Source organism: Phacochoerus africanus, chromosome 3, assembly GCF_016906955.1.
Source record: "Phacochoerus africanus isolate WHEZ1 chromosome 3, ROS_Pafr_v1, whole genome shotgun sequence".
In the NCBI taxonomy this organism is placed as follows: domain Eukaryota; kingdom Metazoa; phylum Chordata; class Mammalia; order Artiodactyla; family Suidae; genus Phacochoerus; species Phacochoerus africanus.
In genome coordinates, this window is record NC_062546.1 from 125,904,777 (window position 1) to 125,926,535 (window position 21,759).

At 35.4% G+C, this 21,759-nt stretch overlaps 1 protein-coding gene across 8 annotated transcripts in view; it reads right to left on the minus strand.

Moving 5' to 3' along the window:
* Positions 1-21,759, minus strand: part of PRPF40A (pre-mRNA processing factor 40 homolog A) — a 48,614-nt gene that overhangs the window by 20,408 nt on the left and 6,447 nt on the right. For 4 of the 8 annotated variants that reach the window (XM_047772634.1, XM_047772635.1, XM_047772639.1 and 1 more), the window contains exons 3-8: positions 11,397-11,477; positions 9,230-9,260; positions 6,834-6,850; positions 3,026-3,136; positions 1,311-1,431; positions 1,032-1,085 (exon numbers count right to left, since the gene is read on the minus strand). In XM_047772634.1, coding sequence (XP_047628590.1) covers positions 1,032-1,085; positions 1,311-1,431; positions 3,026-3,136; positions 6,834-6,850; positions 9,230-9,260; positions 11,397-11,477 — 415 coding nt within the window. The remainder of the gene's footprint in view (positions 1-1,031; positions 1,086-1,310; positions 1,432-3,025; positions 3,137-6,833; positions 6,851-9,229; positions 9,261-11,396; positions 11,478-21,759) is intronic. The other 4 variants (XM_047772636.1, XM_047772637.1, XM_047772640.1 and 1 more) reach the window with 1 other exon arrangement.

Here is a 21,759-nt window from a genome sequence, read left to right on the forward strand (position 1 = left end):
GATGACCATCTAGATTAATGAGGCAACACAGTGAAAAGGTTAAGTAGTTTTAAGACCATGGTGCATTTAAGAAATTTTTTTCTTTATGGCCACACCCGTGGCATATGGAAGTTCCCAGGCCAGGACTGAATCTGGAATCCAAGCCACAGCTGCTGACCAATGCCGAGGTTGTGGAAACACCAGATCTTTTAACCCACTGTGAGAGGATGGGGATCAAATTCACACCTCTGCAGCAACCCGAGCTGCTGCAGTCAAATTCTTAACCCATTGCACCACGGGAATTCCAGCCTTTAAGGAATTTTTTTCTCTTTCCTGCCAGATATCATCACACATTGTAGACTACTTCACTGGTCCCATTCTCTTAAAATTTGTTGCTTCTAACCAGATAGTTTACAACATCATATTCTATTAGAAGTGAGAGTTAAATAACTAAATTCTCAATTTCCACTCATAACTCTGCTGTTTTAAGACCTAGGTTTTAGATTAGATAGTATTTCTAGATTTCCAGGGGTATTCAGAATAGTGGGGGATGTCAGAAAATGCTTCCTTTGTTAAGTGAGGCATGGTATTTTATTTAATTCTCCAATAATAAACATAAAAGCTATTTTGCAATGTTGTGCTAAAATAAAAATCAGCATTAAACGTATAGTCTGACAATACATTAACAAAATTTAAACTGATAAAAGTTCAAGGTTCCCTATCTGCTAAATGAGTTAAGTCACATATCCATGTATGGACCAACACTCACAGTTGTCTTCAAAATATTGTGCATGATGTCCTTTATAAACTGTCCTTATTGTAAACTGTCCTTGTTAATTTTCCAATGGCAAGTGGTGTTTTTTTGTGAAAAAACAGTCAAAGTACAACAGTAAAGGCTACAAGCTCATTTATAATATAACCCTTAAATGAAAAGAATTGTTTGAATTAGAGATTTCTCACTGCAGATTTATCCAATTGTGGTTAGTGAACATTAGTGACATATTCTAAAAACGTTAAATAATGACAGAAAATGAATTATCAAAGCAGCTCACCATGCAGGTTTGATTTTGTAATAAGACTTCCAGCAACAATGGTATTCTGGTATCCTAGTTTCAGTGGAATCAAATCAAATAAAAATCTATTTAAAATCTATAGAACTGAGATCTAGAGCAACAAGAAAATAAGAGCCCATAAAACTGTTACACCATTTAAAATGTTCTAATCAATTAAAAATTTAAGCCTTTGAACAATCCTATTTATGAAGGATTATTTAAATGTGAATGACACATATGTAAAAAAGTAACATTAAAAATTATTTCTTTCTGTTTTACCTTCAAGATCCTCAAGTTCTTTAGGTTTGGCCCAGCGGGATTCTTTTGTTTGAGAATTATAATAGTAAGGCTTTCCAGAGTCAGATTTGTATTCCTTCCAAGGGCATTTAGATAAAAGTTGCTAAAGTGAATAAACACCTTCAGTTAACAGTAATATATTTAGCATCTTTCATCATTCATATCACTGTTTTTACTAGATATTATCAACATATACAATTCTAAAGCTTGTGAGATGGTGATAATATAAGCTACCAATTACATGATACTAAGCGATGTTAAATTATTTGAATATATTTTACTTGTCTAAGGTAATGTACCTATTAAGGGGTAGAAACAAGATTTAAAACCAAGTCTATCTGAATTTTAAATCCTATGTGCTCTTTCCATTTACATACCACAGTAAATAAAAATTACCATCCATTTTCACAGACTTCTCAAATACTCACACAAGCAGAAAAAATATAAAATTTGGGAGAAAGCAAAACTGATTTAGCCATGCTTAGATTTCAGTTTCATAAACAATTTATATTCAACCTGTCAGGATGGCACAAGAATGCTATTGAAAACTCAAACCTAATCAGTGTCTTGGCAATACTATGTCAGTATTGGGATAAATAGAAAATTTTTACCATCTACCAATTTCCCCTCCTAAGTATTGTCAGGCTATATAAGTGTGGTGACCTGCAAAAATATTTTTAGCTTCTCAAACTCTTTTCTCTCTCTTTTTGGGGCCACATCTGTGGCATGTAGAAGTTCCTGAGCTAGGGATCTAATTGGACTTGCAGCTGCTGGCCTACACCACAGCCACAGCAACACCAGATCCAAGCTACGCCTGCAACCTACACCATAACACCATAACTCACAGCAATGCTGGATCCTTATCACTGAGAGGTCAGGGACTGAACCTGCATCTTCATGGTATAGTTGGGTTCGGAACCTGATGAGCCACAAAAGGAACCCCCCTCCTCAAATTCTTAAATAAGAGTAGGGGGGAAAAGATACGCTGCCAGCTAAAACCTTCAAGCAAAGCTTTGACATTCCAGATCAACCCACACTTAGGACTCCAACAGAGTTCCTATTTAAATCACATGCAATATTGGATTATTTATTCTTCCAATCTTACTTCTGTATCTGTATATTTTGAATGGAAAAGTTTACAACAGAAAATGAAATACACATACATTGGGGGGTGGGAGGATAGGGAAGATATTTTCCAAAAAGATACATCTCACACTCTAAAAAAATGGAAGTATTTGTAATTTAATTTCTCATCTCTATTACCCCAACCCCACTCGAAAAATTTAAGAACGCACATAGAAGAAATCTGAAATCACTTAGGTTTAAAGCTATCAAGAAGAAAACAACTTGAAATGTGAATTTTAAAAATACAGAGCAAGCAGAAAGAGTACTTTTTTTCTTCCAATTTAGTCTTTAAATCGCCCTTCTTAAATTGATGCCACCTGACAAAGATTCCTGAGCAGGGGCAAAAATCATTAAGTATAACTGGTCTCCCATAGAAGGGAAAGAGTTTTGTCTTTTGGCTAACTGGTATGACTATATAAATTCTCTTCTCCTCTCAATGCCTCTGCAGCATCCTTTTCTGATATAAGCAGTACTGTTCTTTGGAAAGTCAATTACCCACCAAAATCCTAAAAAATAAAAATTTTTTTTAAAGGCCAAATCTAATCCCTAAACTCCAGTCCTCAAACTTTTACCTCAGCAGGGGTTTTAAGATCATCTGGCTTCTCCCAAGTAGACTGCTTTGTTTCAGTATTATAGTAGTAGGTCCTTCCATCAGGTGACTTATGTTCAGTCCACATTGATTTCTAAAGAAAAAGAAATACAAAAAGATTTATTTAATAGTGCCATTGACAGTAAATATCTGTATCACTAGTTTCAAAGCAATATATGAAGAAATTAATAGTATAAAATAGGCATATTTTTGACAGTGTTTTTTGGAATAATTCATCAATGCCAGTAGGAGAGGTAACTGAAAAAAAGGATATTTTAAAAGCACTTCAAATGTAGCATGGATCAATTAAGGTTTTGGGATTGTTCTCCATTCTAGTCTCAGAATTATAAGAATAAGAACGCTTATAATTTCTACGCATGAGACAGTCTTTCAGCAACACAAATCTATGCCTTGTGGATAAAGAAGAATATATGAATGAGATGCTAATATAGGTAGAATGATCAAGCACTGAACAACTCTAAATCAAAGAATAGTTACCTCAAGTTGGCTTAAGTTCTAAATTGACATGCCATAAAGATGCAATCATCAAAGTTAGAAAGGATGCCTTTGGATGACAACCAGAACTTAATAATCAACGAGGTGAAATTTAACAGGGATCCAACGTAAATTCAAATGTATCAATACCAGATACATTAGATAAAGTTTTACATGAAACTGCTCTGATACAGAATATAAATCCACTCCTGAGGTCCAAAACAACTACTAAGAACCTACTAAAAGTTGTTAGTAAGACTGCGAATATCAATAAACATAGTATCTCAAATAAAGGTTAGTTAAGGGTTTTATAAGGTCACTTGGAGTTCCCGCTGTGGTGCAGCAGAAACTAATCCAACTAGGAACCATAGGGTTGTGGGTTTGATCCCTAGCCTCAATGGGTTAAGGATCCCGCATTGCCGTGAACTATGGTGTAGGTCGCAGGTGCGACTTGGGTGGCTCTGGCGTAGGCCAGCAGCTACAGCTCCGATTAGACCCCTAGCCTGGGAACCTACATATGCCTCAGGTGCAGCCCTATAAAGACAAAAAAAAAAGTTTTATGAGGTTATTATACACACACATGCAAGCACACACAAAACAATAAAAGGAGTTGGGAGGAACTTTTGAGAGATGATGGAAGTCTTTGGTTTGCTGGCAGTGATAGTTTCATGGATATATATATTCATTCCCCAGATCATCCAGTTGTATACATTTAATATGTACAGCTTTTCAGGTCAATCATATCTTAAAGTGTTTTAAAAGTAATTTTACAAACAATCATGAATAAATGAATTACTGAATGAGATCAAAATTGCTAAGCCCAGTTCTGAGCACTAGGTTTTTCAGATAACAAACTATAAAGTATGCTCAAAAAAGGTGTTATAGAAACGATCTATACCACATTTCTTCAGTAAAACAAAAGTTATACATTCCTCTAAGAGAAAAAAAGTAAAATCACATTAAAACTTTTGAAAGGATTCAATCATACTTAGACACTGGCATTATCCCCATCACTTCTGTAAACACATAAAAAGGAAAATAGGCAAAAAAAAAAAAAAATCTATTCCTTAAACTTTACACTGAGACCACTTTTTTGTCTCCAAGTTGTTGATGTCCATTATATTTCCACACAATATCATCCCCTATAGTATACCAAGAATCCGACTAGTTAACGCAGTATTTCTTAAAAACAAATCATAAAACTAAATGCACTGGTACTGGTTCTTAACTTTTTTCTGTACACCTAATTAAAACTGATCAATTTTTCTTCCTTCCTTATCAACTTTACTGAATAATGGAGCAGATCTACTTTTGATTTCTGCTTTGGTAATGTGGCTACACACATGTGATTCATTGCTTTTCCTACTCTCTCACCATAATCATTTTTTTCCTAGCTGATAAGAGTGCTATGCCATTATTTCTAGGATTTTCTTGCAAACCACTGACATTCCTTCTTCTGATGTTGGCAATTTTGCTGGTCAATCATGCACAACTAGGTGGTAATTGCTGCCTGGAGAACCAAGATCATAAGACACCATGGATGGTAAAATGCATTTCAATTTCACCTCTTAGGGAAGGTGGACTGGAGTATAGATGAATAAGGGGAAAAAATATGAGGGACACTCACTCCATGGATTAACAATAATTACCATAATCTGAAAAGTATAAATAACTCAAATTTGCATAACTAAAATCCAAAAAAGAATAAAACCAGAGAAAGTTTTAAATAAATATACAATATTTTTGGATGGAAACATTAAAAACAAAAAAATATGAAAAAGTCAGTTCTCTTAAAATTGAAAGAATCAAATTTAATCCCAGATAAAAAACACAACTTTGGAGTCTCCTTGTAGAGCAGTGGGTTAAGGATCCAGCATTGTAACTGCAAAGGCTCAATCCCCAGCTTGGGAAATTCCGCATGCCATGAATGCAGCCAAAAATTAAAAAAATTTGAGCATATCTGTGTGTGTGTATTTACAGACTGTTTTTGGTGGGGGAAAGGGAAATTCATATGCTAACAAGTGAAAACAGGGAAATAATGAAAAGAGAAACCATGAAAGAACTGTCTTATTAAATATTAAATTTACCCTAATCAGAGAAAGTATAATATTGTATTAGATATAGACAAATAGATAGTGGAAAATAACAAACAGAAATAGATGTCAAAATATGTGAGAATCGATGACAAAAAAGATTTCAATTAAGCAAAATAAAAAAAGGTTTGACAGACAATTGACACAACCAATAAAAATACTAATCATGGTGGTTCCCTCACTGTAGAAAAACTTAGGGTAATTTACTTTCTTCTTTTTAACTTAGGTCTGTTTCATTTTCTTCCCAGTGAGTCCACGGTATTTAAACAAGCAGGAAAAATATGAAGCTTTCATTAGTCAAAAATAAAGACACTTGTAATGGAAGAGGACCAAATGGATATTTTTATAACCATTCAACTTTTAAAGCCAAAGATAAGAGAAAGAGAATTCACAAAAGTCTTTCCCCAAATTAAAAAATATTAACATATTTGCAATTAATTCACAGGTTTCTGCATTTTTCTCAATCGTATGAGAATAAGAGCTATCTCTCAGGACTATTGTTTTGATTAAGTGGGATTACAGACTCTTCACTGATCTTTAAGGAATTAAAATAGCCACCTTTAAATGAGGCCTGAGGCATACATTATTTTCCCAAACACCAATAAAATGTATGAGAATAGAGTATACAAAACATTAGCAAAAAGAACTGGATCTTAAAATCAAGTATTAAGAAAAAGAAAAAAGAAAACAAAACAAAACAAAAACACTGTATAGCACCATCATTCTCACCTTTCCTAAGGGAAAATCAAGCAATTATGAATATTCTTTTTTTCTTTCAGACACTCTATTAAGGAAGGTCCAAGCAAAAAAGTATTTTAAACTACATGTTAGGAAAAGTCTACATCAGGTTTACAACAATAAACAAGGTTAAATTTTGTGTACAAAAGAATACCTTCTAATTTAATGCTTACCTGCAAATTATCATTACTATGCACCTACAAGTTCTGTTTCCCTTCTACTGCAAAGGGGAGAATTCAAAATCCTTAAACTGACTTATATCTGATTTCTGTATCTCTCATTAAGTCCCACGAAAAACAGATTTTAAAATAAATCATTCAAACAATTTTTTCAACTTTTTGCATTAAAGAAAGGAAAAGGGTTCAACTATTATCTATTATTAGTAGATAATCTTTAAAATAGAAATATTGATCAATGCAGCAGGCTAAAGAAGTATATAGTGAAATATATTCCAAAAGTACTTACGGCGCCTGATGTTGCACCTAATAAAAATAAAAAAAATAAATTTAGAACAATATCACAATGTGAGAAAAATCATGCTCTCCCTGAGGTTTTAAAATATTCACTTATACTATTTTTTCTTCTTATTCTGTCACACTAAATATCCTAAGCTAGTCCCATATGACCTATGTGTTTGCTCTCTTTCACACACAGACAAAAAACCTACAATTAAGATAATTTTCAAAATTAAGTTGGCATTCTAAACTTTCAATCTCCAAACTCATTTGGAGCAGTCTAAGAAGTATTTTCATTCTCATTTTCTTGCTATTCTGAGTGTCTATCTTGACTAATTCCTCTTTCCCTGTTATACCAGAAAGTTCAATAATGTGTTGGACCTCTGATCCTATGCTTTAGATTTCTAGCAACTTCAATTATCTAGGTTCCAAACATGTGCAGTACAATACAGTATCCTTTAGCCATCTCATATCCCTGTTAAAGTTAAAATTTAAATTAAAATTTTAAAACTCAGTTCCTCCTTTGAACTAGTTGCATTTTAAGTACTCAGTAATTACATGCAGCTGTGGCTACTATATACAACACTAGAGATTATGGAACACTGCCACCACTGCACAAAGTTCTGCTGGATGGTAGTATCCTAAATTACTAACCAAACCCCCCTTAAGATATAAGGGAAATTCGTATCAGTCATGAAGTTCATATGAATAATTTTAACTTTAGAAACTAGTCGGTTTAAACTATATGTAAAAGAAAACAAAAGATTGGAAAAAAGAAATGAAACTAAGTACTTATATACTAAAACAGCAATCAAAAGAAGCTAATAAAGAACATCAACAGAGTCAAAGCATTTTAAAACTAAAAAAAATTTTAAAGGTGTTTTTCCATGATTATTCATGATAACAGAAACCTGCTCCATATATCAAAATAGGCTAGAATACTATTCCGAGGTATTTCATTAGAGCTTAAATAATCAAATCTGTGAAACATCTTAAAAAGATCAAGTACGGTCCATATAAAAAAGCACATATGAAATTTAAACATGTGAAAGCACATGTATGAAAAGCACATAGTGCAATTTAAACATGTTTCAACCCATAATGTTTAAAAGAAAAAAAAATATTTTGGCATAATCATGGGACAAAGTTCAGCACCTAGAATACTAATTTATGTGGAATATTTAGTTACTCATGTATAACTGAAGCATTACTATTACCTGTTAAAGTCACACTAGTCATAATAAACTCTTATGGGTAACCAGTTGAAAACAAACACTGTCACTCGGCTTGCCAAGTGCAATGACTACAGGGCCAACCAGGTACCAAAAAAATGACTGTCAAATAGTCCAAAAGCTGAGAGGGCATGTTCCATATGTTAATATGGAGTTGTTACCCTATTCCACAATGTTTGCTAAGTATAAATATGGACTCAACCATTTTCCCAGTCAAATATTCTTTGAGTACCAACTGTGTTGAGAAAGACCACTGTTAATAATGAAAATTACTACAAATTTAGATGACAAAGTTTGTCATCTTTTTCTTTCTCTTTTTTTTTTTTGCTTTTTAGGGCTGCACCTGCAGCATATGGAAGTTCCCAGGCTAGGGCTCAAATCGGAGCCACAGCTGCCAGCCTACACCACAGCCACAGCAACACGGGATCCAAGCCACATCTGCAACTTACACAGAGGCTGACAAGAGGAGCTCCAAGTCATCTAATATTTTAAGATAAATTCAATCTTTACTTAAGCCTGCAGACTTTAAATGTTAGCAACTAGGGAGTTCTCATTGTGGCACAGCAGAAACGAATCCAACTAAGAACCATGAGGTTGCAGGTTTGATCCCTGGCCCTGCTCATTGGGTTAAGGATCTGGTGTTGCCATGAGCTGTGGTGTAGGTCACAGACACGGCTTGGATCTGGCATTGCTGGGGCTGTGTGTAGGCTAGCAGCTCCAGCTGTGATGCGACCCCTGACCTGGAAACTTCCATGTGCAAAAAAACTTTAAAAATTTTAAAAATGTCAGCAACTAAATACAAAATTTTAAAGCATCATGTGGGCCAAAGTGCACCTGTCCACCAACTTTGGACCCAGAACTCCTGATCCAAAGTTATGATAACTTGGGAGTTCCTGCTGTTGCACAGTGGGTTAAGGATTTGGCATTACTCCTGATGTGGCTGGAATTCAATTCCTGGCCTGGAAACTTCGATATGCTGCTAGTGCAGCCAAAACAAACAAACGTAGAGTTATAATTTCTTATGAATTATGAATATTATCCATTTTTCATTGCTTAAAAAAACAAAAACTGGGAGCTGATTTAATGCCGAAGAGACACTGTTTTATTCCTCTTTAATACAATTGCTACTGTCCAAACATCATCTAATATTTACCACCACAAATGGTATACATACCTGCTGCTACATCCATATTATTTACTCCTGGCTGTTAAGAAGAAAAGTGAAATTAGAAACATTCAGCTTGCTTAAACTGTATTTTATATAAGATCCTCATAAAGCATGGTCAATCAGTCCTCTCTATGTTTTAATTCTCAAGCCACTGACTCAAAGATTCTTGGTTAATTCTTAGTGTTCTCAGTTCCCTAAGCTTGCTATAAACTGTAAACAAACAAATATTGGTAACCTGGGGCTACTGAAGCATGTTAATCTAAGTGTTGTACATAATACTATACACTCTATGCAATGTATACAATACTGAAAAAATTTCATAATGTATCTGGCCCTAGGGGTTTGGATAAGATACTGCAAACTTACTATCCCAGTGAAATATGCCACATCTGTTCATTATAAGTAATTAATAAAGAAGTCATGCTAATTTGAGCATCATAATGATTTCTACACATTGCTATACTATCCGATAAGGCTGGTAAGACTATTCAAAGATTTTCTAAGTAATGTGCCACAGGTGAAGTCTCCTGAAATGTGGATTTCAGGAGTTCCTGTCATGGCTCAGTGGTGACAAACCTGACTAGTATCCATGAGGATGTGGGTTCGATCCCTCACCTCGCTTAGTGGGTTAAGGATCTAGTGTTGCTGTGAACTGTGGTCAGAGACGTGGCTTGGATCTCCCATTGCTGTAGCTGTGGCACAGGCTGGCAGCTATAGCTTCAATTCAACTCCTAGCACAGAAAATTCCATATGCTGCAGGTGTGGCCCCCAAAAGACACACACACATTCACACACAAAGGTGGATTTCAAATGAAATCTGATTTCTAAATCTAGGATCTAGTACTAAATCGTATCAATTTTTTAAAAAAATTTATTATAGTTGATACACAATGTTGTTAGTTTCAGGTATACAGCAAAGTAATTCAGTTATATCTATCTACCTACATATCACATTATTTTCCATTATGGTTTATTATAGGATATTGAATACGCTATACAATAAGACCTTGTTTATCCATTCTATGTAAGAGTTTGCATCTGTTAATCCCAAACTCCCAACCCATCCCTCCTCCCATCCCCCTTGGCAACCACAAGTTTATATCTGTAAGTCTGCTTCTGTTTTGTAGGTAAGTTCACTGGTGTCATATTTTAGATTCCACATATAAGTGATACCATACGGTATTTGCCTTTCTCTCTATGACTTTACTTATTATGAAAATCTCCAGGTCCATTGTGTTGCTACAAATGATATGTATTTCATTCTTTTTTATGGTTGAGTAGTATTCCATATATACCACATCTTTACCCATTCATCTGTTGATTGACATTTACGCTGCTTCCATTTCTTGGCTATTGTGAATAGTGCTGCTATGAACATAGGAGTACTTTTTTTTTTTTGGTCTTTTTAGGGCCACACCCACAGCATATGGAGGTTCCCAGGCCAGGGGCCTAATCAGAGCTGTAGCTGCCAGCCTATGCCAGAGCCACGGCAAAACCAGATCCTAGCCGCGTCTGCAACCTACACCACAGCTCACAGCAAGGCCAGATCCTTAACTCACTAAGCGAGGCCAGGGATCGAACCTGAAATCTCATAGTTCCTAGTTGGATTCGTTTCCTCTGCACCACAAAGGGAACTCCAGGAGTGCATATATTTTTCTGAATTAGTTTTGTTCACATATATATCCATGAGTGGGACTGCTAGATCATATGGGAACTCGTATTTTTAGTTTTTTGAAGAACCTCCATGCTGTTTTCCATAAAGGCTGCACCAATTTACATTCCTACCAATAATATAACATACCCTCTCTCAACTTTTAATTAGCACTCAGTAAAACAAACGTCTGCTTTTTAAGATTTGAATGCTAAGAGACCAATAAAATGCTCTCACTGAAAAATTATGCTTTTTAGAATTCTAGTCTTGTTTAATGAATTTAATAATAATTTAATGTGAATTTAATTCAATAAGGATGTATATCTAGAATAATATAAACATAGGAAAACATATAAATGCCTAGATTCAAGAAACTAAAAGTCCACTGTTAATTCCCATCTTACATTAAAGTACTTGGGAGGCCTTTAAAAAGCTGACATGATTGCCTACAAAATATTCTGTCATTATTTCATACACAAAAGAAATAAAATCATCATAAAAAAGTTACTTTCACAAGATTACCGGTAAAGCAGGTTGCATGGAAGCCTGAGACATATGAGACATCATCATTCCAGGCATTACTGAAGACATCATTCCAGGCATCTAGAACAAAAGTAAAAAAAGATTACTAATAACCAAGGCACTTCATAGGATTTTAAGAATCTATCTGGTTATTAAAGCTAATACGTATAATTTATGATTAAAACCCAATGAACGTTATACTATATGAACAGTATGCTTAGTAAGTGCTTGTTGAATGAATGAAGTATTTTATCAATGATTTATTTTTAGTATTTGTCATTGTTTACATATAAAATCAAAATTAATAAATTTAAATCTTAGACTATTATGTTTTTCTAACCTAAATTTAAGAACATTAATTTCCTTTTAATTTTAACTCAATATCCATGTTTTCTCCCTTCTTTTGAGCAAGGCAAAAAATTTTTTTAGTATTTCTTACCTTTGATCTTTAATACCTTTGGTAAATAAATTTTATAGCTATCTGGTCTTTTCAAAACTTCTAGCTCAAAGGTGCTTGTAATTCAGTGACTTTAAACAAATACATAAAAAACAAAGTTTTCAAACTCAAATCATCTTGTGCTCTCTCTGGCAAAGAAAAACTTAACATAAGCACATACATACATGTATATCTGAAGAAAGAAAATACTAGTTTGGGGGCTTAATCTTATCTCCCAATGACTATCATCCAAATATATGAATTAATCTTCACTACTAAGTATGAATAAAAATCATGAAGATCAGCATGAATTTCCAAAGGATTCTATAGCAATTTTCACACACACACACACACACACACACACACACACACACACACACACACCATCATCATCATCATTTTGATTTTAATATGAGTAAATGTAAGGAAAACATGAAAAGAGATAAATACAATAATCATAGGTATAGGAATAAGGTAACCAGTTATTCAACAGTTTCTAATTTAAATCAACCATCTGAGAAACAGGATCAATGAAAAGGGAAATAATAAGCAAATTGGTCAAGAGGAACATACAAAGCCTACTAAATACAGAAGAGAACACAGAACACTGACATTTATTACTTGTGAATGTCAACTCAGGAAGCAAAATCAGGCTAAATTACCATTAAAATGAAATAGCATGGTATTAGTAGATGGAAAAAACCAAAAAAGCCTTTTTGTTCCTCAAAACATTCAATAAACTGTTTAAACATCACTAAATAAGAACTTGAAAGAAAACGTGTAACTAGAACTTGAAATACATGGTCTAATAATAGTTTTTACAAATGTACAGAATTTTAAAAAAAAGCAGTCATAAGCCTCTACAACTTAGACTACCACAATTTGAATCAGGCTTTTCTCCCTTTTCCCCCAACAGATATACCCTCACAATTAACTTGGCTTAAGGCTAACAGCAAAGTACACTTGAATTCTTTAAGTACTAAGTAACTAATTATAGGAGGATGCATGGTGGGCAACAGAGTGAAATGGCCTGATATTAAAATAATCTGCATATAAAATCAAAAGCTACTAACATATCCAAAAAGCTATAATTCTAAGCTAATTGGAGAAACTGAAATTTGAAAACTTAAATGAATATTTTCTCATAATAATTAAAGACATCAGGGAGGAGGGATAAATTGAGGAGTATGGGTTTAACACTACCATATATAAAACAGATAAAGAGCCAGGATTTCTGTACAGCACAGGGAACTATATTCAGTATCTTATAATAAACTATAATGGAAAAGAATTTTTTAAAAAATATAGACACATGCATATATATGTATAATGGAATCATTTTGCTGTACACTTAAAACAGTATTATATCAACTATACTTAAATTCCACATTAAGCAAATATCAAAACTATGGCTACAAAGACTTTGTAGCAATATGAAAAATGCTTACGATTCCATGTTAAGAGGAAAAAGTCATAATCAAAATCGTGTACACTATGATTAAAAGTTGTAAATAACAGGTGCACACATAAAATTTTGAAATTTACCAAAAATGATAATAATTACATTAGGGAGATGAACTATGGGTTATTTATTTCTCATTCTACTTTCCACACTTTCTGGAATGGCATTTTTAAAACTAAACATGTAAATACAGAGCATTTCCACATGATAACAGTATAAATGACTGTACAAAAGAAGTAATTTCAAGACGAAATACCCTACTTCATAGGAACGGTGATCAAATCCAATCTAAGAACAAAGCACAAAGGAAGAGTTCCTGTTGTGGCGCAGCAGAAACAAATCCAAATCCGACTAGTAACCACGAGGATGCGGGTTCAATTAAGGATTCAGCATTGCTGTGAGCTGTGGTGTAGGTCGAAGACTCGGCTTAGATCCTGCTTTGTCATGGCTGTAGCATACACAGTCAGCAGCTGTAGTTCTGATTTGACCCCTAGCCTGGGAACCTCCATATGCCACAGGTACAGCCCTGAGGGGGAAAAAAAAGAACAAAGCACAAAAGAGCTTACATATAATATGTTCACTAGACTAGGTCAATGACACGGCAAACAATATTTGAAAATCATTAAAGAGCAGAATTTGACAGTTTTCACAACTGCTGCTCTTACCACACTTCAAACTGAGACCATGACTCAAATTTTCTAAGTTACCTATTTTTTTGTTTTAACAGTACACTGATAATGGAAATGGAAGTTTATGAGAATTGGCTTGTGGCTCAGAAGTTATTTTTTCCTCCCTTTGCCCATAACCAAAGTTGAGACACTCAAGTTATTTTACTGTCACTTTTTGCATGGTAGATTTACTTCTTGCTTCACATGGAGAGAATAGTTCTTTGGCATCCCAGCTTTATTTGCAGACTTCTCATTTTAGGGTTTTTTTCCCCCCTCTTGCTTAGGGCAAGTAACAAAATGGAGTGTCTTATCAATGATGACATCTTAAGTTCAATGAAGATAAAAACTTGGTTCAAAGTGGTTAAAAGGAAAAATAGTTGCTACTATAATGCCACAACAAATTCCATAAGCAAAGTAATTCTTAAAACTACAAAGTGGTCGATCATACTGAGCTTAATGTGAAGCACACTATAAAATTATGGAGTTCCCTAGTGGCTTTGAGGGTTAAGAATCCAGGACTGCCATGGCAGTGGCTCAGGTTTCACCCCTGGCCCAGCAACTTCCACATACCATAGGTACAGCCAAAAAAAATAATTTCACAAACAACCTTGTAGAGCTTCACACATTTCCATAGAAACTACTTTGGCAAAAATGTTACATGCTATAATTAATAATTTTTAGTTATTAGGAGACAGAATAGAATGAGAAGAACTTATGTGAGACATAAGGTCATCTGCCTAAAATATTAAACATCTAATTTTAATGGATACTTTGACACCTTTAAAAAATAATAATTCAGATATACAATATGGTTAACAATTTGTGGATATGTTTCTTTTTTTTTTTGTCTTTTGTCTTTTTGTCTTTTTTTGTTGTTGTTGTTGTTGTTGCTATTTCTTGGGCCGCTCCCACGGCATATGGAGGTTCCCAGGCTAGGGTTCGAATCGGAGCTGTAGCCACCAGCCTACGCCAGAGACACAGCAACGCGGGATCCGAGCCGCGTCTGCAACCTACACCACAGCTCACGGCAACGCCGGATCGTTAACCCACTGAGCAAGGGCAGGGACCGAACCCGCAACCTCATGGTTCCTAGTCGGATTCGTTAACCACTGCGCCACGATGGGAACTCCTATGTTTCTATTTTTAACAATAAAATTTAAATCAATTATGAAGATGTTCTCAGAAGAATTACCCATTTGAAGAAAATAAAAAATGAGTAATGATTAGAGAAAATGCAAATCAAAACTACTATGAGGTACCAACTCACACCTGTCAGAATGCCCTTCATTAACAAGACAACAAATAACAAATGATAGAGAGGGTGTGGACAAAAGGGGGCTTCCACTATGGAAAACAGTATGGAAATACCTCAGAAAACTAAATAAAGAACTACCACATGACCCAGCAATCTCAGTCTTGGGCATATATCCAGACAAAACTTTCACTGAAAAAGATACATGCACCTGTATGTTCACTGCAGCACTACTGACGATAGCCAAGACATGCAAACAATCTAAATGTCCATCGACAGATGAACAGATTAGGAAGATGTGGTACATATATACAATGGAGTACTACTCAGCCATAAAAAAAAAAAAATAACGCCATCTGCAGCCATATGGATGTAACTAGAGACACTCACACTAAACGAAGTCAAAAAGACAAAGAAAAATACCATATGAGAGTTCCCTCGGTGGCTCAGTGGTTAACGAATCCAACTAGGAACCATGAGGTTGCAGGTTCGGTCCCTGGCCTTGCTCAGTGTCTTAAGGATCCGGCGTTACCGTGAGCTGTGCTGTGGGTCGCAGACACAGCTCGGATCCCGTGTTGCTGTGGCTCTGGTGTAGGCCAGCGGCTACAGCTCCAATTCGACCCCTAGCCTGGGAACCTCCATATGCCGCAGGAACGGCCCAAGAAATGGCAAAAAAAAAAAAAAATACCATATGATACCACTTATATCTGGAATCTAACATCAATCTTTCCACAGAAAAGAAACTCATTAACTTGGAGAACAGACTTGTGGTTGCCAAAGGGGAGAGGGAGAGAGTGGGATGGACTAGGACTATTGCATTTGGAGTGGATAAGCAATGAGATCCTGCTGTATAACACAGGGAACTATATCCAGTCAATTGTGATGGAAAATGATGGAGGATAATGTGAGAAAAAGAATATATATATGTATGTATGACTAGGTCACTATGCTGTACAGTAGAAATTGACAAAACACTGTAAATCAACTATAATGGAAAAAATTAAAATCATAAAATCAAAAAAAAAAAAAAGGTAACTAGGGAGCACCACAAAATCCACTTATTTAGTACACCAGTTTAGAAAATTTCTAATGTTAGATAAAACAAACATGATTCACTGATTGCTCTAGATAAAAAGGTACAGTAATAAAAGGAATTCTATCAATGCTACAGCAAGTCAGTAGTACAAAATTTAAAGTAAATCAGCCCAATTTTATTATGATAGGAAAACAAAAACGTACGTCTGCACATGGGCACCTCAAAAGTTCTTTGTTCAGGGGTTCTGGTCATGGCTCAGTGGTTAACAAACCCGATTAGGATCCATGAGCATGTGGGCTGGATCCGTGGCCTCACTCAGTGGGTTAAGGATCTGGCGTTGCCATGAGTTGTTGTGTAGGTTGCAGACGTGGTTTGGATCCTGCTATGGCTGTGGCTGTGGCTGTGGCACAGGCTAGTAGCTGTAGCTCCAATTCCATCCCTAGCCTGGGAACTTCCATATGCCACAGGTGCGGCCTTAAAAAGAAAAAAAAAAGTTTTTTGTTCATGATTATTATTTCCTGACCTTTTTCCTGTTGGAAAGAAATCACAGCATAACCTATCTTTTGTCTAAATATTAAATCTTAACTTTGGTTGATTTTTAAAAACAATTCTTGCTGTTATAGCTGCAAACTGATTACCTAAAAAATTAATTAATTCTTGCCTTTATACTCTGTACCTTTAAGTGTTAAAGATAATTCCACAGTACACCTAAGAGAGACTATTAAGTACAGTATTTAAAAACAATTATTTCCTACACTAACTTACCTTATAAACAAACATATGAATGAATATAAAAAATACATTTTTAATAAATGTAGAAGCTACATCTTTGTAACTCAATATTCATTCAATTGGAAATAAATAGAAACGCCTATTTAAAGCATTCCTTAACAACCTAAAGTAAGCTGTTGCCTTTTGAAACAATCATTTAACCTTAATTCCTCGTCACCTACAATTATATATAAATTCCAGACGTGTCATTTTCTTTTTCTTTTTTTTTTTTTGTCTTTTTTGCTATTTCTTTGGGCCGCTCCAGCGGCATATGGAGGTTTCCAGGCTAGGGGTCGAATCGGAGCTATAGCCACTGGCCTACGCCAGAGCCACAGCAATGCGGGATCCGAGCCAAGTCTGCAACCTACACCACAGCTCACGGCAACACCAGATCCTGAACCTCCTGAGCAAAGCCAAGGATTGAACCCGTGTCCTCATGGATGCTAGTCAGGTTCGTTAACTGCTGAGCCATGACAGGAACTCCAAGAAACATTTAAATCAACTTAAAAAAAAAAAAAAAGACAGTATTTGCATAAACTGCTACCACATGGAATAGAACCTTACCATTTAATAAGTCAACTGCCAGTATTCAAAAGTATTTAGCCTGCTAAATTCTTTCAACCTAGAGAGTTTAGAACCCCTGCGTATATATACTACTCCTTCAGACTGTAAGGAGGTTAGCTTCATGTGACATTATTTCATGCTGCCACACAGGGAAGAAGCCTAGTATAGTAGCTATTTATTGCATTCTGGAGTCAGACTGCCAGAATTCCCACCCCCATTGGCCACTCACCAGTTGTGTGATCCTGGGTTAATTTACTTAACCTACCTGGGTCTCAATTTCTTCACCTATAACACAGGGAAAAACAGTACTCATTTGATAGGATTCTGCAGGGATTAAATGGAATAATACATGAATACACTTAGAACAGGCTTGAAAAATGAAAGCCTTTTTATTATCACCAGTCTCTTTCAACTCATACAACAAAAGTATCTCTCATGTTGCCCCTTCCTCATCTATTCCTAAGCTATCTGTTTAGACAGGTACTTTGGTTCTTCAAAGGTGCTACTAAATATCATAAAACCATCAACTTCAGAAGGAATCAATACATGTAATGAGAAGTCACTCCCAGACTAAGGAAACTTTAGTGCTGGCTCTTTAATGCCACTTTACAGTTCACTCAATTCTCTAGGCCCTACCATTCCTATCTATTAATTGGACATCTATCTAACCAATCCACTTTTCAGTCAGGAGGATCAAATTTAATATGGAATATAAATAAGTTAAATACAAACATGGTGGTAAAAAATTGTAATTCTAATAAATTAGGTATCATAGTTCCATTCCCTGAAATCTTAAAATAAAACAAAACTATGTGAAAAAAGCCAAGTAAATAGTTTAAATTATTCAGTGATACTTAGACTACAGTCTCTGGCTAAACTCCAAGCTAACATCTTAACTTAAATGAGGGTACAGAAAATATAAAGAGAAAACCACTGGGTGTTGATTTGTGACGCAAAAACTTAGAAAAGGAGCTGAATAAAAACGAACTGTATCCTTTTATTTTACCTTTATTTTTTGCTTTTTTAGGGCTGCACCTGCTGCATACAGAAGCTCCCAGGCCAGGTTGGGGTCGAAGCTGCCTATGTTACAGCAATGTAGGATCCAAGTCGCAAATGCGACCTACACCACAGCTGACGGCAATGTTGGATCCTTAACCCACTGAGTGAGGCCAGGAATCAAACCTGCATCCTTATGGATACTAGTTGGGTTCATAATCTGAGCCACAATGGAAACTCATTTCATTTTTAAAAAGCTCTAAACATTCTGGGGATATAGACACACAAATGACAGTGTCTCAGTTAAGTCACAGAGAATCAAAGACTTTACAGAACTTACTCTAAAAGTCATCTAAGCCTCCTTTTGACACAAGCCCTCTAGGATGCAAGTACAGAGGAACCCAAGATTATTGCTATCTCCTTCCCCAATTCCTTTAAGCTAGATTCTGTATTATATCTAGCTAAATCATTATATATTTGTCTATGTAAAACTTTACTTTCAGTTTCTTCCCAATCATGTGGCACCTTTAAGACTTAGAGCATATTTTGGGGGGTTTTGTTTTAGTGGCCACAACTGCAGCATATGGAAGTTCCTGGCCACAACTGCAACCTTTACTGCAGCTACACAGATCCTTTAACCCACTGCACAAAGCTGGGGATCCAACCCACACCTCTGCAGTGACCCAGGCTGCTGCAGTTGGATTCTTAAGCCACTGTGCTACACTGGGACCTCCACAGAGCATGTTTAATGTATGTAAGTATTACTAGTGTAAGACACAGACTCAAACACTTCTAGTAGACAATTTTATTACTAGTCCTTATATAGGTACAAGAAAAGAAGGTAATTTTCTATTATATTCAATAAATACATAATCATAAATGTAACGATCTTAAAATTTTTTTTTTTGTCTTTTTACTTTTTCTAGGGTCACTCCTGCGGCATATGGAGGTTCCCAGGCTAGCGGTCTAATTGGAGCTGTAGCCACCGGCCTACACCAGAGCCACAGCAACACGGGATCCAAGCCACGTCTGCAACCTACACCAAATTTCTAAAAAAAAAAAAAAACTTTCAGAGAAGTAACAACTTTCTTGATACCTAAACCAAAGAAAGTATACCAAGCACATGTTTTCAAACAGAAACTTAATACACATCATTAATCAAAAGGTTAACTTAAAAAAAGTCTTAGTCCAAACAGGAGATCAGGACTAATGATTAAGATTATGGAAATGTTGTTAGAAAAATAAAAGTCTAAGATAAATGAGATGAAAATTTTGTTTTTTGTTTTTGTTTTTTTTTTTAAAGCCTAATATAAAGCAAACTGTATTGCAATCCAGTTCTCAACTGCTGGCATTTTTAGTCCTTTAAGACACAAGGTTAAAAACAACACTCAGATTTGGAGATGATTGAGATTTCCACTTTGAGTGCAATGTACCAAATGAGAAAGCAGATTTATCTCTCAAGCCTGTCAAGCAAAATACCACATCTTCAGAAACCACTAACAATTAACTTTTTATAATGAGTAAAAGAAACATGATAAAAAGAAAACAAATAAGATGCATCTCCACTAAATACCCAAATGTTCAGAAATACTGTGACAGCCAAATCAGCAGTAAAGAAAACACAGTTCAGCCAGGCATCTCAGTGAAACCTGTAAGTTTCCTGAATGCAGAGTATATATATCATTCATCTTTGTACTAATACCACGGCCAAGAAGAGGCTTAAAGGGCTATTGACTAAAGTGGACAATGTCTATAGGCTAAACTGACCATGGAAATATGAAGGTATGGAAATAAGAATGAAGACTAAGGACCACCTCATATAAGACAGTGTATACTACTCATTCCCACTTAAAAACCTTCACAACTTAGACCTATTATTTCTCTAGATAAAGCAAAAACAAAAACTCTAGCACGTAGCTCTGGATATACATAGGTGCCAAATCTATACTAACTACCGATCTATTACTTCATAATGGCTGGATGTCATATCATCATTTCTAACAAACCCAATTAAAAACCAACAGGTTAACCTGTTGAGATTTGTTTGATTTCCTTTTTTGCACTCACTCTTAATGACTACAGCTGTTCCACACTACAAGTTGTTACATTTATGTGTGTTAATACTAACTTATTTCCATACTGCCTTTTTCTCCTTAATAGGTAAGTGGTTCCAGTTCAGCATTTTTACAAAATGCTAATTCCAGGCAATGTTAATTCCATGCAATGTGCTAGACAAAGTAAAATAAACAGGTACTGGGAGGAGGGGGAGTGGTTAAGAGAGACTGGAAGTCTGGGAGGGAAGATGGTCAATAAAGAGGAAAAAAAAAGAAAAAAAAATATACATATATATTTTGTTTTTTTAGGGCCGCACCCACAGCACATGGAGATTCCCAGGCTAGGAGTCGAATGAGAACTATAGCTACTGGCCTACACCACAGCCAGAGCAATGTCAGATCTGAGCAGCGTCTGTGACCTACACCCAGCTCATGGCAACGCCAGATCCTTAACCCACTTAGTGAGGCCAGGGATCAAAACCGTGTCCTCATGGATACTAGTGATTTGTTTCTGCTGAGCCAAGACAGGAACTTCGAAACCAAAAAATATTAAGTTTTTAAAGGCTTCTACAAGATGTCTTCAGAAAATACTGTGCCCTGTGACTCTCAAAGGGGTGGAGAGATACAGCTTATTCTTTCAAAGTTATAGGATCTTCTTACATTTCTCCAAATAATCCCTGTATACTTAAAAACACTAACTACTTACTCTACCTGAAGATTATGAATAGATTAGTTCATATTTAAATGGGCTGCTATCTGAAGACAATGAAAGTAAAACCTATCAAAATCTAACCATATACACCGTCCAAAAGTTATACCAACACATTAGCTATGGGTCAATTCCATTTTTAAAATGTACTCACCTGGATAATGTGTATACAAAAAGTTGCCTAGATTCAATAATCTATGAGCAGATAACCTAAAAAAGGTCCCTCTGTCACTGGCTAATGTCCAATTCAACAGCAAGGATTCTGTAAATACTCAAAAGTGAGAATAACTCAAAAAGTAACAGGAACAAATCAATTTATCAGATTAGTCAGATAAATCAAAGAAACTAATGCACTGGATATTTCTGGCAGGTCTATAGTCCAAATCATTTTCCCTTAGGGTATGGAAAAATCTGT